Here is a 16751-nt window from a genome sequence, read left to right as displayed (position 1 = left end):
AAAAGTGCTACGACAAGATAATATTTTGTCATTATTTCCATTTTACGGATATAATTCTCCCATGCGGTAACTGATTGTAGATTTCAACACAATGGTAACGCTTCACTGATCCCTCTTGACAACTGAATGAACCAGCGTAAGAATAATCAGTATTCTTTAGAATTCATGCTTGAATGAAATATAGGGATTGAAATAACTGTCATAGAACCACATGCAGTGTCTTAACAGAGAACTTAGCATATAAAACATTTATATACTGAGAAGAATAAATTTAATAGCAACCCACAAATAAACCTTCATAAAAACAGTGTTTAACACCATACATTAAGTTTTGTTGTCATGTCACAGCTCCCAAGGCATGAAGGATTGTTAGGAAATTATAGAACTTGCATAAAAGCTTTATGTGATGCCAGCTGGACTTTCTGACAAATTGCTCTAGAATTGAATTGTTCCCCAATCGCTATTAAGTACACCATATATCTTGACGTCAAGTCAGGTAAATTTTTCAGCAGTAAAATGTGATATTGTATGGGATTGATGGATATTACAAAATAAAAATGATAAATTATGCAGTGGTGTTTGAAGTCGATGTACTCAAACTGTAAAATGAACATGCAAGCACAACAACGAATTCTTCGACTTATTAATATTGCTTTTTGATGTATGTCATTAGGGTAATAGGTTCAAAGCAAAACAAAATAAAATAGTGAAGTAACAGTAATTCACGACATACCTTCAAGAGTTCCGAAGCTGTATATCGTTTCCGTACGTCGACTTGTAAACACTTCTCCAAGAAATCTTGGAATACGAGAGAAATGTTATCTTTTCCTTTAATATCAGGTTTCCCATTTTTCGCTATGAGATCAAATAGCTGAAAAAGAAATGGGACATCATGACTTTATGTATATCTATATGTGTGATTAATGGGCAAGCCTTGTTCTGTCTTTTCTTATTAGAGTTGCTGGAAGACATTTCAACTAAATTATACAATCATTTGTGTATTCAAGTAAACGAAATCTCACTATTAAGAAGTTGGGTATTGCGAAACAATGATAATTTTTATGAGTAATATTATTACAGAAACATTTCTCTTTAACTAACGCAAGCATTAATTTACCCAAATTCTTAAAAGATCTTGAAATTTATACGAAATACTTTAAATTTATCCAGAAGGAAACTCTTATAGATTTATTCAATCATAATTTTCTACTCTCAACTCATCAAAGTATTTACATACAAAAAGGAAAGTACATTCAAATAAGGAGAAAGTTGAAATTCAATCTAATTTTTCTCCATGGCTGTACGGTCTGGTTGGCAACACTTACCATGAGGGGATCTTCATTACAATAAGGAGGCTCTCCCTGTATCATCTCAATAACTGTGATCCCGAAAGACCATATATCGACTTCGCATCCGTATTTTTTGTTTTTAACGATTTCAGGTGCCATCCAGTACGGAGTGCCGGCCGTTGATGTTTTTCTACTTTCTTGTGATGTTATAACGGCACATAATCCAAAGTCAGCTACATGATGAAAAGAACCAAGAATAAAATTTTCATTTGAGTGAAAATGAAAACAAAATGATTTAGAAAGAATTTCAAGTTAGCCTGACAAAATGAATTTAAAGTATATTAATAATTCTTACAGTTTTGTAGTCAGCATGTTAGGATCAACTTAGATAGTAAAATTTTTAAATTGTTAAAACTACTTTTTTCAGCCAGTTGTATGATATCCTTTTATGAGAGCACGACAACATAAAGATAACATTCTTCGTGCCTATTCTCCTCCTGTCAAATTACCGATGTAACAAAACTATCTTTTCAATAATCAGACACATAATTTATAATGAAATAAAATTCTACTATCATTTGTTAAAGATAAATTGACAACAGAAATATTCAAACAGTTAACTGTAATTTTGATTTGTGTTGTTTCTATTGCAAATTTTGATAGAAAAATAGAAACAATTAATCATCCAAATAAATCTTGTCAACGAACAAAATATTGCTACAAATCTGTTCTTTTTATTCGTGTTTCGCACTTATTTTCAGAACAAAATTCTTACTCAAATGTGTTTCGAAGACGCTTGTATTAAAAAAAAATGTAACGTCCAATAAATTATTTTATAATTTCCAAATATCTTAGGTAAATAGTCATAAAAACAATATAAAAGTAAAATTATTTTCTTCTTTAAATTCTATTTATTTAAACACCTCCAAGTAATATATGGCAATTTATTTCAGTAAAGGAGGCTAGAAAATTACTTGGCACATGACTGTGTCATTGCAAGTAAACATACGTAAAACCAGGCTTACTTGTCAAATTATATACACATTTATTAAAGAGTAATACATAGCTATGCTATGTAGTTGATATTGTACTGAATGTATTGTACATTAATATTGTACTGAACATGAGAACTGGAAACACTAATTCTTATACGTGAATATTTTTTATTTCTGAGTAAACATGATTTCCATGTAACGTATCAACATCTTCATAATATATGTGTTTCTGTTCACGTAGGAATGAAAGTAATGACTTTAATAACAAAAATCATTGCACAAGCACTGAATGCTGGCACAATATTGAAAACCAACTGATTTCAAAATTCTAATAAAAACAAGCTAAGTGAAGATGGTGTGTTTTTATTTTACATTATTCTCAGTTTGTCCATTGTGATTCAATACCAGTGGCGTGTCGAAAACATCATTTCAAATCTATCTTTTGTCTCCTACATGTCAGAGCCAAAAAAGATTTTGTTCAATAAGATAGCTTATCAGTTTGGCTGGATGGTGAGAGACAAAAGTTTCTATGAAAATATCTATACAAATGGTATAAAACTTATTAAATATTGCAATTTAAATGCTGTAAATTACTAAAATATTGTACAAGCTCAAAATTATTGTAAAACAAGATAGCTGCAGGTGTATTTCCTTTTACATATTCAACTAATTTCTACATTTTGGCTACAAATTAGATGTGTATAAAAGATAATCCTGAAGGGTTTTAGACACCCCTGATTTTCAGTAACATTGGACAAATTATTAGGAATCTGTAAAAAGAAAACACCTGCAGTCAACTTTTTTTTCTAATAACCAAACCTGATATTATATGTCTTAAAGTTTACCTAGTTTTATGCTCCAGTCCATACCAACTAATATATTTTGACTTTTGATGTCCCTGTGTATTACACTGTTAACGTGAAGATATTCTATTCCCTGAAGAACCTACATGAGATGTAAATTTATTTCAAAGATAAATACTTTTAAATATCACTATAATTTTAATTCAGTGTGTTTGTTGTTTTCAATAGTTCAAATATATATAATTTATAAATAGCAGAAATACCAAGCTTAGATTGGGTTGATATATCAGTTGTTTTACCATCTGCTGCCAAGATGAAAAAGTTATTACTGCCACTGGAACACCTAACATTAAACTGGCTACGAGAAAAGCGTGGCCTTTTAGGTTGAGACCAACCACCTTCAGTAATTGCCCCTGGGCAATTTTAAACTCGCATCATTTCCGAGTTAAGGTGTTTTCTGTTATATCACCGACAATAAAAACCTTCTTTAATCAGTGAAGATTCTAAATTGAAAAATATCAACAAATAGTTTCCAGTTTTGTTATGTAGATGTTTCATTTCATGTATTTTCAGTACACAGAATGACAGCGATATTAAAACATACTTCTGTAACTTAGTGACATGACATGGAAGCCATTGTTAAAAAGGACTGTTAGTAAATCCCATCGGCTTTACTATACATTCAGTGTCGTTTTATAAATGAAAGTATTCAGCTGTACTCAGGTTATCACATTGTTATATTCCAAGTGACAGACGTTAACTAACCATGTATCATGGCACATGGTCACTCCTCGTTAGAAACGCATTGGTCATACATGACTGTCATTTCTGGTTGCATGGAATGGAAACAAACTCATAATAAAATGGCATGGTCCTCAAGAATGGCTCAATCCATCCATCTCTACTGTACTGTACTATTATGGTGAAAATTTAGAAACCATTTTAGCATAAAAAATAATTCTTGCCTTGACTTCTCTATATATTAAAATTTGTTATATAGGGAATAACTTCTTTTCGATGCAGATATCTTGATAGTTTCCTTCTTTAAAAAGATCCATATATACACCTGCTCACATGTGTTTGTCTCTCTGTGATTTCTTTTGTGATGCAACAAACCGCTCGTGTTATTTGTGGTTTTTGTTACTTTGCCTCCTAAAATAGATGCACAGGTACGTGGAAAAGTAACACTCAGGTGCGTACACTCAGGAGCATCTTGGTACATGTGCAAAATATTTGGTTTTTGGGTTCATTCTTCTTCAAGCTATGACTTTAACATACACGCATAGACACATGCTTTTATTATTATTATATATAAGCAATGTTATTAATATAGTAATGCTTGCAAAACAGACATGGGAAACTAACTGCAATAATTTTGAACAGACCTTTAAATAAACTGTAATCATTAGACATCTGTTAGCAAACAAAATTACAAAATCTCTATTCATAACAGTCAATATAACATACTTCTTTACAAATTGCTGATATATCATGTTCAGATAAACGGGTTTTGGTCAGGACATTATCCAAAGAGCCGATTCCCAAATATTCCATGATTACCTAAATAAACACAATTTAAAATTTCACTTACATTTTATTCTTTAGTAAAATCTCTCATAAACAATGAGACATAATATTTGTTCCTAACTTAAGATTCTGTCAGTAATCATATATGTAAAACAAATACCAATACCAAAATAATTTTTCACGAGGTAAAAATTAAAGTAACTCTAGAAGAGTTAGATTTTTCATCTAGAATATTGTCTTCCAATCATGTATTATTTAAAACAAGATTTCTAAAAAGCAAACCTGTAAGAATAATGTGGGTAACTATTCACAAACCAATACTGTTGCTCGAAATTGACTTACTATGTTTAATAACGATTAGTACCTAAACGTGCACTCTATGGAATGTAAACTTGAAAATACAAGAGAATTCACTAATATGTAACACTAAGAATACTTGCCCAGAGTTCATCTCCTATGAGGTAGCTGTCTAGGTAGCTGATTACGTTAGGATGTTTTATTTCACGGAGGACTAATAGTTCTGTAATTACATCTTCTTTGTATAATTGCTGCGATAAAGTTATCTTCTTTACAGCAACTGTCCACCCTGTTTCTCTATCTTTCGCTTTATATACAGCTGCTGAAGCACTGAAATAATAAAAGAAGTATCAATAGAATATGTAATATACTGGTATGTAAAAACATAACTAAATTCTAGTGATAAAATTATTGTGCTTTGAGAAAAACAAACACAATGGATTAACATATGTTTCTAATCTTTGTAAAATTGTAAAAATGAATGCTTATTTCATTATACAGAAATTAGAATATCATGCATAGTTAAATGTTTCTTACTACATGAAGAATACTATAAAGTATGGATAAAACATAAATAGTAATTTATACTGACACAAGTAAGCACCACTCTATCAAGTAACATTGATAACTTTTGAAAATGTGTTCTGCTGTTACAATCGAGATGTACTCGTAGTGTGACGAGTTTTGAAACATTTCAACTACGCCTACATGCACGAATGGTCCGGCATGGCCAAGCGCGTAAAGAGTGCGACTCGTAATCTGAGGGTCGCAGGTTCGCATCCCGGTCGCGCCAAATATGCTCGCCCTTCCAACCGTGGGGCGTTATAATGTGATGGTCAATCCCACTATTCGTTGGTAAAAGAGTTGGCAGTGGGTGGTGATGACTAGCTGCCCACCCTCTTGTCTTACACTGCTAAATTAGGGATGGCTAGCACAGATAGCGTTCGAGTATCTTTGTGCGAAATTCAGAAACAAAAATGAATGAATTAATCCATTGAAAACAACTTATTATTTTAAAAATATAATATTAACGACACTACTGATTATTTTGCTTTATAAATCTTCTAAATTTCTGTTTGTATGTTTCCTTTTGAATTTCGCGCAAAGCTACACGAGGGTTATCTGCCATAATTTAATTGTATAAAACTAGAGGGAAGGCAGCTAGTCATTATAGGTCATCGCCAAGTCTTGGGTTACTCTTTTACGATTGAATACTTCAATTGATTGACACATCATTACATCCCTACAGTTGAAAGGGCGAGCATGTTTGGTGCGACGGAACTTCGAACCCGCGACCTTCAAATGACGAGTCGAGCGCCTTAACTACCTCACTATGCTAAGCCTATTTGTGACTGAACAAACGTACTTTAAAAATTCGCAGGGCAATGATGTATTTCTATACTGTTATTTTGTTCTTCATAATTTGCCAAATACTCCTTTTAAATCAAAATACACAGTTATTTAGTTTCGAATGTTTAACACTTTCTGAACTATGCAAGAGAAATACACCAATTGAATCAAAAGCTCTATTTCAGTTAGTGAGGGAGAAATATTACAAACAGAGAACTGTTTCCAAAGGCAAACGAGAGGGGAATGAACACTACATACGAACGTCATGTAAGCAATTAAACATTGAGAATTAGCACATACAGGACATAGAAGGTGAGAAATGGAAGGAAGGTTAATCAGAGTTACACTCCCTAGCCACCGTAGTTTCTGGGCGGAAATAATGATTCAGATAAATGAGAAGATATGTAAGATGATAAAAGTATGTGAAATAGTCCTGGCTAAAATGTCAGCCCACCAATGACCACAGGCTGAGATGAAAAGGAAATAAATCTATAGGAAATGGTCTAACAAAGTTCACATGAAAAGTGTAAAGCAGTAAGGCAATGAAGGACCCCATTAACATTTTCAGTCCAGAAGATCAACATGTCACAGAAGACAATGAATCTGGAAGAAAGTTATCAATGCAGAAATATTGATAAAATGGAACGTGTTGAACAAGGCATCTGATAATTGTTAACCGAAGAAACAGAAAATGTTTAATCAATAGTCTAGTAAGAGCCTGAACAACGCAAGGAGCATTGAACCGCTAAGATGACCCTTTACTGATCCAGAGATGAATGGCAGAAAACATTCCAACAAAGGAAAGGAAACAGAGGTAGTTACATAATTAATATAAACACAGATGAATAGGCCAGTAAGGAGCAATCAGAAGAACTTGACATTGAATGGTATGGACCGAATGAAATCGTCCAATGAAAAAGTTGAATGGGACAATCAACATACAGATATTTATTGACCAATCCCTGACTTAAAGTGGTGATTGTCAGAGCAAAAGGATGAATAACCAAAGACCGAAACAGAAGTAATTTGTGGTCGAAGGATGTAGTAAAGCAACAGACGTAAAAAGTAACCCACTGAAGACAAATCCACTGGAAGATAAGATGACTGAGAGATCTACTAACTGTGAAGTGCTCACATAGGAGCCTGATTAAAGGAACTTGTAGCAGCGAATCTCAAAACATCTAGCTTCACATTTCAGTACCAAGTATATAACAGTTACTTCGACCATGTTTGAAAATTCAAACTTAGTTTCCCATTGTATGGAGGAAAGAGAGAGTAAAAAAAAATTCATGTGAAATTTACAAAATTATCAGCTTAATATCACATCCTCAATCAGTTGGAAAGTTTTTAGAAAATCTAGTGAATGTACAACAAAATTAAACAAAATACCAACATGCGTTGAGTGGTATTGTTAAATAATTAGTGCTATTATCAAAACATAACATTTTATCTCTATTATTTTCCTATTAACTACAAATTTAACTTTAAATCCCGAAATCGTTCTTTTGCAACTTTTCACAAAATGTTAAGTATTTATTCTTTGGACTCAATTTTCCGAACAACTGACATAAAGAATTTGAAACCAAAAACTCAAGTACTAATAAAAGTACCTACCATATTCAAGCCACCACACTTTTCTATAATTTTAAATGCAGAAAAAGCTCCTTGTGTACATATTACATTTAAACTTACCCTTGTCCAATTTTTTTTATAAAAGTATATCTTTCGATGGGATTGCCCACAGAAGTCATACTTTTTAGTTCCTGCATAACTTCTTCTTCTGTCACTCTATTGTTCTTTGAGAAAATATAAAACAAGAATTACTACACCACACAAATACGCGTTTGCCAACAAATATTATTCATAATGTAATGATTGTTGTGTAGAACATTCGACTTTACACTATTTAAGTTATGAAGGAAGTTAAATCTCTTACTTAGACCAAGAATCAATCCCACATTATTTTTATTATAAATAACATCTCTTGGATTGTTTTTGTGTTGGTGAAAGGTTTGTTTGTTTGTTGTTGTTCTTTTCAATTTCGCACAGAGCGACTCGAGGGTTATCAGTGATGGCCGACCCTAATTTAGAACTGTAAGACTAGAGGTAAGGCTGATTGTCATCACCACCCACCGTCAACTCTTGGGCTACTCTTATACCAAGGAATAGTGGGATTGACCGTCACATTATAACGCACCCACGGCTGAAAGGTCGAGCATGTTTGGCGCTACGGGGATGCAAACCCGCGATCCTCAGAATACCCGTCCCACGCCTTAACACACTTGGCCATGTAGGGCCGTTGGTAAAACGTAAGTTTACTCTATCACTCTAAAAAAAGATTGTCTACAATAATCGATATATAATTTCACACATAATTAATGTAATTAGGTAAAAAAAGTGTTTTTTTTGTTTTTATATAGTGTTGTTTAACTGACGAAGGGATTCTAAAAAAAAAAAAAAACTACATTAGACGATTTAAGTTTAAATCTCACCAATAATTCACGAAGGAGTATATGACATGAACAAAGAGCTATCGCAACTGTAAATATTTCATAGTAAAATAAAAGGTTGCTTAGACCAAGTAAATATGTCTTTCCTTCCGGGCAACCGTCACTACATCTTTTATAATCAGGATATCTGACAACAGAAAGCAGATTGAAAGTTGTTAAGTAACCAGATCTGTAATTTTCGTAACATGGTGAATAAATCATTAGTTTCAAAAACGTATTGACAATACAGATACACCTTATTGTAGAAATCCGTAGAACCAACAACTGCGATTACGCATATGTAAGTACACAACAACTGTGAAAATTAACACAAAAGATCAACTTCGTTAATTACAAATTACACATTATGTTTAAAGATGCAGTTAACTAATGAAAGATTCAATCTATTAAAGACACGCAGTATCATCTTTGTTGCTTTAATCCACATATTTTTAACAGTAAAATACTTCTGACATCAGATAATTACGTCAATTTTTTTATTTTTTTTAAAGTATAAAAACAGATTTTATTAAATCTCATAACTTACCCAAAATCAGGGTATTCTTTATTCATAACAGCGATGACCGCTGCTTTAAATCTCCAGCTGGCATTATTTGTTTCATAAGATATTTTAAGCATGTAAGATATAAATACAATGTTGGAAGTGAGTGTTGCCGTTATGAATGACAACACTGCCGACTGAAGAAATCTGAAGACATTGTGTTTGGAATACCCTGATCCACTTAATTTGAGATACATTAAGACAAGCACTGTCGCCATGCAGCAAAGAAAGAGTAGATACATCTTGTCAAGTGGAAGAAAGTTATCTGTCCACCGTGAATAGATAAAAATAAAACGGCTAATATCCAGAAGGTAATTACATACCGCAGCAACAACCAATGTTACAATTAACAATAAAATACTGTTCTTCTCAAGAAAATTACAAGGAAATCTTTAAAAAGAGAAAACATTTCTCCGAACGTTATTTTCCAGCGTTTTCATTCATTTTAGTATTTAGATTAGATACCTGTTCTTGTTTCTACGGCTTTACGCTTAGCAACGTGACGTTTCAACAATATCGGATAGTTAATTGTTGTGGTGGGAAAAACGCACTACGTTTGCTTTAGTTTGTTTCGAATTTTGCGCAAAGCTACTTGAGATCTATCTGCGCTAGCCGTCCCTAATTTAGTAGTGTAAGACCAGAGGGAAGGCAGCTAGTCATCACCACCCACCGCCAACTCTTGGGCTACTCTTTAATCAAGGAAGAGTCGGATTGACCGTCACATCATAACGCCCCAATGGCTGAAAGGACGGGCATGTTTTGTGCGACCGGGATTCGAACCTGCGACCCTCGAATTACAAGTCGAACGCCTTAACACGCTTCGCCATGCTGGGCACAAACACATTATGTTTGGAAAAAGTTTGTGAAAGCCGACTTTTACATTTCAGATAAATAAAAAGTAGCACTTTTTTTAAATCAATGTTTCGCTTTTGCGAATTCATTAGAATTAATGTACACATTTATTTGTTATTAGAAATTTAGTTGAATTATAAATTTGCTCGAAATGTACTATTTCTAGAGTCTGCAGTAACGCGTATCGGAGAATATATAAAATATTGTAATTGTTTCCTTACTGTTGAAATATTAAAGTAGGTTGAAAACGGAGAAGGAAGTTACACGTGGAAGTCGTTAAAGGAGATATGAGAAATTGTTGAAGGTAAAACCACGAAGAAGTTGACTAACCGTATATATGCTATTGTCGCCACAACGCGTCTTCACGTACCTCAAACTGAATAGTAAATCATTAACGAAAACATTCTAAATCTAACGTCTCGTGACAATGTAACAAATTAACGCGTATAATAATGTTTACCAACAACATTTTGTTTCTAAATTTCGCGGAAAGCTACACCAGGGTTATCTCCTCTAGCCATCATCACCCACCGCCAACTCTTGGGCTACTCTTTTACCAATGAATAGTGGTATTGACTGTCACATTATAACGCCCTCACGGCTAAAAGGGGCGAGCATGTTTGGTGCAACAGGGAGTCGAACGCCTTAACGCACCTGCCCACACCGGGCCTTTTAACCCTGAGCAGAATAATATGTTCTTGGGAAGTCGGAGAAGTTCAGGAAAAGGTGATTGACCCATACAGTAACCTATATCTTGGATAATAATCACGAATACATCCGTTGCATTACCCTACCTGCTACCAATGAAAAATGTTTTGTAAAACGTGTGACACTCAGAGTGGTAACATTAACCTCGAAATTCATGGTAAGCAATAAATCGAACAAATTGATTGATAGATGAAAAGAAACGTGCGAGGGAAAAAAAACAACCCAACTACAAAACAATAAAGATTGGATAGTGAGTTTAAAATAAAATGTCAGATACATAATTAAAAATGATTAATAAAAACCCCACTTCGGAAGTTAAACTATTTAAGTTACAAATAGGGGGCGCACTAAAGAAAAACTTCAAACGCTTAAAAAGAGCCCTACCAAAAATGAAACAATGGTGTTGTATAACTGAATATGAATCATGTGCGTAACAAAAATGTGTAGCATTTTTAGTGGATGATTTTCGTATCATAATTTGTATGAGAGACACGTTGCAATGAATTATTTCCCGTGGAACAGAGGCCTGGCACGGCGAAGTGTTTAAGGCACTCGACACGTAATCCGAGGATCGCTTGTTCGAATTCCCGCCACATCAAACATGCTCGCCCTTTAAGCCAAGGTGGTGTTATAACGTGACGGTCATCCCCATTTTCTGTTGGTAAAATAGTAGTCCAAGAGTTGGTGATTACTAACTGCCTTTCCTCTGGTCTCACACTGCTAAGTTAGAAACGACTAGCGAAGGTAACCCTCGTGTACCTTTGCACGAAATACAAAACAAACCAAGAGAACGGTGGTAGGGGGCTTGTGATACACGTAAACACGATTTTACATATAGAGGACAGCACCGAAGGAAACTTGTGAAATATTAACAAAGTTGGAAGTGTTCTGCAGAAATTCTCAAAACATCTTTCTTGGCATTTCAATAGCAAGAATATGACAGTTACTCAGACCTTGTTTGAAAATTCAAACTTAGTTTCCCGTTGTATAAAGGCACAGAGCAAATGAGAGCGAGCGGGAAATTTAAACACCCGCATCCACCGCCTACCGACGGGGAACCCATTTCTTCGGCCTGTTTCGCGCGTGAGTGGACCATCTGCAGCTTGTTGCGGCGTGTCGGACGTCTACACGCTGTTGTAGCGAAAAGTGCCCGAACGGTTGGCGGCGGGTCCTTCGATTCGACGTCCCTAGAGGATATCTTCGGCATTTCGACCACCTGTTCCCACCAACTACACGCATTGGCCTCGGGACACCTCGAACAGAGTCTCAGAGCAAATGAGAGCGAGCGGTAAATTTAAACACCCGCGCCCGCCGCCTCATGACGTGGAACCCATTTCTTCGGCCTGTTTCGCGCGTGCGTGGACCAACAGCAGCTTGCTGCGACGTGTCGGATGTCTACACGCTGTTGTAGCAAAAAGTGCCCGAACGGTTGGCGGCGGGTCCTTCGATTCGACGTCCCTAGAGGATATCTTCGGCATTTCGACCACCTGTTCCCGCCAACTACACGCATTGGCCTCGGGACACCTCGAACAGAGTCTCAGAGCAAATGAGAGCGAGCGGGAAATTTAAACACCCGCGCCCGCCGCCTATCGACGGGGAACCCATTTCTTCGGCCTGTTTCGCGCGTGCGTGGACCAACAGCAGCTTGCTGCGGCGTGTCGGACATCTACACGCAGTTGTAGCGAAAAGTGCCCGAACGGTTGGCGGCGGGTCCTTCGATTCGACGTCCCTAGAGGATATCTTCGGCATTTCGACCACCTGTTCCCGCCAACTACACGCATTGGCCTCGGGACACCTCGAACAGAGTCTCAGAGCAAATGAGAGCGAGCGGGAAATTTAAACACCCGCGCCCGCCGCCTCATGACGGGTGAACCCATTTCTTCGGCCTGTTTTGCGCGTGTGAGGACCAACAGCAGCTTGCTGCGGCGTGTCGGACGTCTACACGCAGTTGTAGCGAAAAGTGCCCGAACGGTTGGCGGCGGGTCCTTCGATTCGACGTCCCTAGAGGATATCTTCGGCATTTCGACCACCTGTTCCCGCCAACAACACGCATTGGCCTCGGGACACCTCGAACAGAGTCTCAGAGCAAATGAGAGCGAGCGGGAAATTTTAACACCCGCGCCTGCCGCCTACCGACAGGGGAACCCATTTCATCGGGGTATTTCGCCCGTGGTTGTACCAACAGCAGCTTGCTGCCGCGTGTCGGACGTCTACACGCTGTTGTAGCGAAAAGTGCCCGAACGGTTGGCGGCGGGTCCTTCGATTCGACGTCCCTAGAGGATATCTTCGGCATTTCGACAACTCGTTATCGCCAACTACACGCATTGGCCTCGAAAAGAGTCTCAGAGCAAATGAGAGCGAGCGGGGAATTTAAACACCCGAGCCCGGCGTCTACCGATGGGGAACCCATTTCTTTGGCCTTTTCGAGCGTGCGTGGTCCGACAGCAGCTTGCTGGGGCGTGTCGGACGTCTACACGCAGTTCTAGCGAAAAGTGCCCGAACGGTTGGCGGCGGGTCCTTAGATTCGACGTCCCTAGATGATATTTTCGGCATTTCGACCTCCTGTTCCCGCCAACTACACGCATTGGCCTCGGGACACCTCGAACAGAGGCACAGAGCAAATGAGAGCGAGCGGGAAATTTAAACACCCGCGCCCGCCGCCTACCGACGGGTGAACCCATTTCTTCGGCCTGTTTCGCGCGTGCGTGGACCAACAGCAGCTTGCTGCGGCGTGTCGGACGTCTACACGCTGTTGTAGCGAAAAGTGCCCGAACGGTTGGCGGCGGGTCCTTCGATTCGACGTCCCTAGAGGATATCTTCGGCATTTCGACCACCTGTTACCGCCAATTACACGCATTGGCCTCGGGATACCTTGAACAGAGTCTCAGAGCAAATGAGAGCGAGCGGGAAATTTAAACACCCGCGCCCGCCGCCTACCGACGGGGGAACCCATTTCTTCGGCCTGTTTCGCGAGTGAGTGGACCAACTGCAGCTTGCTGCGGCGTGTCGGACGTCTACACGCTGTTGTAGCGAAAAGTGCCCGAACGGTTGGCGGCGGGTCCTTCGATTCGACGTCCCTAGAGGATATCTTCGGCATTTCGACCACTTGTTATCCCCAACTACACGCATTGGCCTCGGGACACCTCGAACAGAGTCTCAGAGCAAATGAGAGCGAGCGGGAAATTTAAACACCCGCGCCCGCCGCCTACCGACGGGGAACCCATTTCTTCGGCCTGTTTCGCGCGTGCGTGGACCAACAGCAGCTTGCTGCGGCGTGTCGGACGTCTACACGCTGTTGTAGCGAAAAGTGCCCGAACGGTTGGCGGCGGGTCCTTCGATTCGACGTCCCTAGAGGATATCTTCGGCATTTCGACCACCTGTTCCCGCCAACTACACGCATTGGCCTCGGGACACCTCGAACAGAGTCTCAGAGCAAATGAGAGCGAGCGGGAAATTTAAACACCCGCGCACGCCGCCTCATGACGGGTGAACCCATTTCTTCAGCCTATTTTGCGCGTGTGAGGACCAACAGCAGCTTCCTGCGGCGTGTCGGACGTCTACACGCTGTTGTAGCGAAAAGTGCCCGAACGGTTGGCGGCGGGTCCTTCGATTCGACGTCCCTAGAGGATATCTTCGGCATTTCGACAACTCGTTATCGCCAACTACACGCATTGGCCTCGAAAAGAGTCTCAGAGCAAATGAGAGCGAGCGGGAAATTTAAACACCCGAGCCCGGCGTCTACCGATGGGGAACCCATTTCTTTGGCCTTTTCGAGCGTGCGTGGTCCGACAGCAGCTTGCTGGGGCGTGTCGGACGTCTACACGCAGTTCTAGCGAAAAGTGCCCGAACGGTTGGCGGCGGGTCCTTAGATTCGACGTCCCTAGATGATATTTTCGGCATTTCGACCTCCTGTTCCCGCCAACTACACGCATTGGCCTCGGGACACCTCGAACAGAGTCTCAGAGCAAATGAGAGCGAGCGGGAAATTTAAACACCCGCGCCCGCCGCCTACCGACGGGGGAACCCATTTCTTCGGCCTGTTTCGCGCGTGTGTGGACCAACAGCAGCTTGCTGCGGCGTGTCGGACGTCTACACGCAGTTGTAGCAAAAAGTGCCCGAACGGTTGGCGGCGGGTCCTTCGATTCGACGTCCCTAGAGGATATCTTCGGCATTTCGACCACCTGTTCCCGCCAACTACACGCATTGGCCTCGGGACACCTCGAACAGAGTCTCAGAGCAAATGAGAGCGAGCGGGAAATTTAAACACCCGCGCCCGCCGCCTACCGACGGGGAACCCATTTCTTCGGCCTGTTTCGCGCGTGCGTGGACCAACAGCAGCTTGCTGCGGCGTGTCGGACGTCTACACGCTGTTGTAGCGAAAAGTGCCCGAACGGTTGGCGGCGGGTCCTTCGATTCGACGTCCCTAGAGGATATCTTCGGCATTTCGACCACCTGTTACCGCCAATTACACGCATTGGCCTCGGGACACCTCGAACAGAGTCTCAGAGCAAATGAGAGCGAGCGGGAAATTTAAACACCCGCGCCCGCCGCCTACCGACGGGGAACCCATTTCTTCGGCCTGTTTCGCGCGTGCGTGGACCAACAGCAGCTTGCTGCGGCGTGTCGGACGTCTACACGCAGTTGTAGCGAAAAGTGCCCGAACGGTTGGCGGCGGGTCCTTCGATTCGACGTCCCTAGAGGATATCTTCGGCATTTCGACCACCTGTTCCCGCCAACTACACGCATTGGCCTCGGGACACCTCGAACAGAGTCTCAGAGCAAATGAGAGCGAGCGGGAAATTTAAACACCCGCGCCCGCCGCCTACCGACGGGGAACCCATTTCTTCGGCCTGTTTCGCGCGTGCGTGGACCAACAGCAGCTTGCTGCGGCGTGTCGGACGTCTACACGCAGTTGTAGCGAAAAGTGCCCGAACGGTTGGCGGCGGGTCCTTCGATTCGACGTCCCTAGAGGATATCTTCGGCATTTCGACCACCTGTTACCGCCAACTACACGCATTGGCCTCGGGACACCTCGAACAGAGTCTCAGAGCAAATGAGAGCGAGCGGGAAATTTAAACACCCGCGCCCGCCGCCTACCGACGGGGAACCCATTTCTTCGGCCTGTTTCGCGCGTGCGTGGACCAACAGCAGCTTGCTGCGGCGTGTCGGACGTCTACACGCAGTTGTAGCGAAAAGTGCCCGAACGGTTGGCGGCGGGTCCTTCGATTCGACGTCCCTAGAGGATATCTTCGGCATTTCGACCACCTGTTACCGCCAACTACACGCATTGGCCTCGGGACACCTCGAACAGAGTCTCAGAGCAAATGAGAGCGAGCGGGAAATTTAAACACCCGCGCCCGCCGCCTACCGACGGGGAACCCATTTCTTCGGCCTGTTTCGCGCGTGCGTGGACCAACAGCAGCTTGCTGCGGCGTGTCGGACGTCTACACGCAGTTGTAGCGAAAAGTGCCCGAACGGTTGGCGGCGGGTCCTTCGATTCGACGTCCCTAGAGGATATCTTCGGCATTTCGACCACCTGTTACCGCCAACTACACGCATTGGCCTCGGGACACCTCGAACAGAGTCTCAGAGCAAATGAGAGCGAGCGGGAAATTTAAACACCCGCGCCCGCCGCCTACCGACGGGGAACCCATTTCTTCGGCCTGTTTCGCGCGTGCGTGGACCAACAGCAGCTTGCTGCGGCGTGTCGGACGTCTACACGCTGTTGTAGCGAAAAGTGCCCGAACGGTTGGCGGCGGGTCCTTCGATTCGACGTCCCTAGAGGATATCTTCGGCATTTCGACCACCTGTTACCGCCAACTACACGCATTGGCCTCGGGACACCTCGAACAGAGTCTCAGAGCAAATGAGAGCGAGCG

At 41.0% G+C, this 16751-nt stretch overlaps 1 protein-coding gene across 1 annotated transcript in view; it reads right to left on the bottom strand.

Annotated features, from left to right (window-relative positions):
* Positions 1–399: 399 nt before the first annotated feature.
* The window catches only part of LOC143231358 (uncharacterized), a 71946-nt gene continuing 55594 nt past the window's right edge, over positions 400–16751 (bottom strand). Inside the window, exons 10-15 of the mRNA XM_076465900.1 lie at positions 5055–5241; positions 4555–4647; positions 3130–3229; positions 1326–1522; positions 734–871; positions 400–435 (exon numbers count right to left, since the gene is read on the bottom strand). Of these exons, the coding sequence (XP_076322015.1) occupies positions 400–435; positions 734–871; positions 1326–1522; positions 3130–3229; positions 4555–4647; positions 5055–5241 (751 nt within the window). The remainder of the gene's footprint in view (positions 436–733; positions 872–1325; positions 1523–3129; positions 3230–4554; positions 4648–5054; positions 5242–16751) is intronic.

Source organism: Tachypleus tridentatus, chromosome 11 (assembly GCF_004210375.1).
Source record: "Tachypleus tridentatus isolate NWPU-2018 chromosome 11, ASM421037v1, whole genome shotgun sequence".
Lineage (NCBI taxonomy): Eukaryota > Metazoa > Arthropoda > Merostomata > Xiphosura > Limulidae > Tachypleus > Tachypleus tridentatus.
This window is presented reverse-complemented; position numbering and strand designations above follow the sequence as displayed.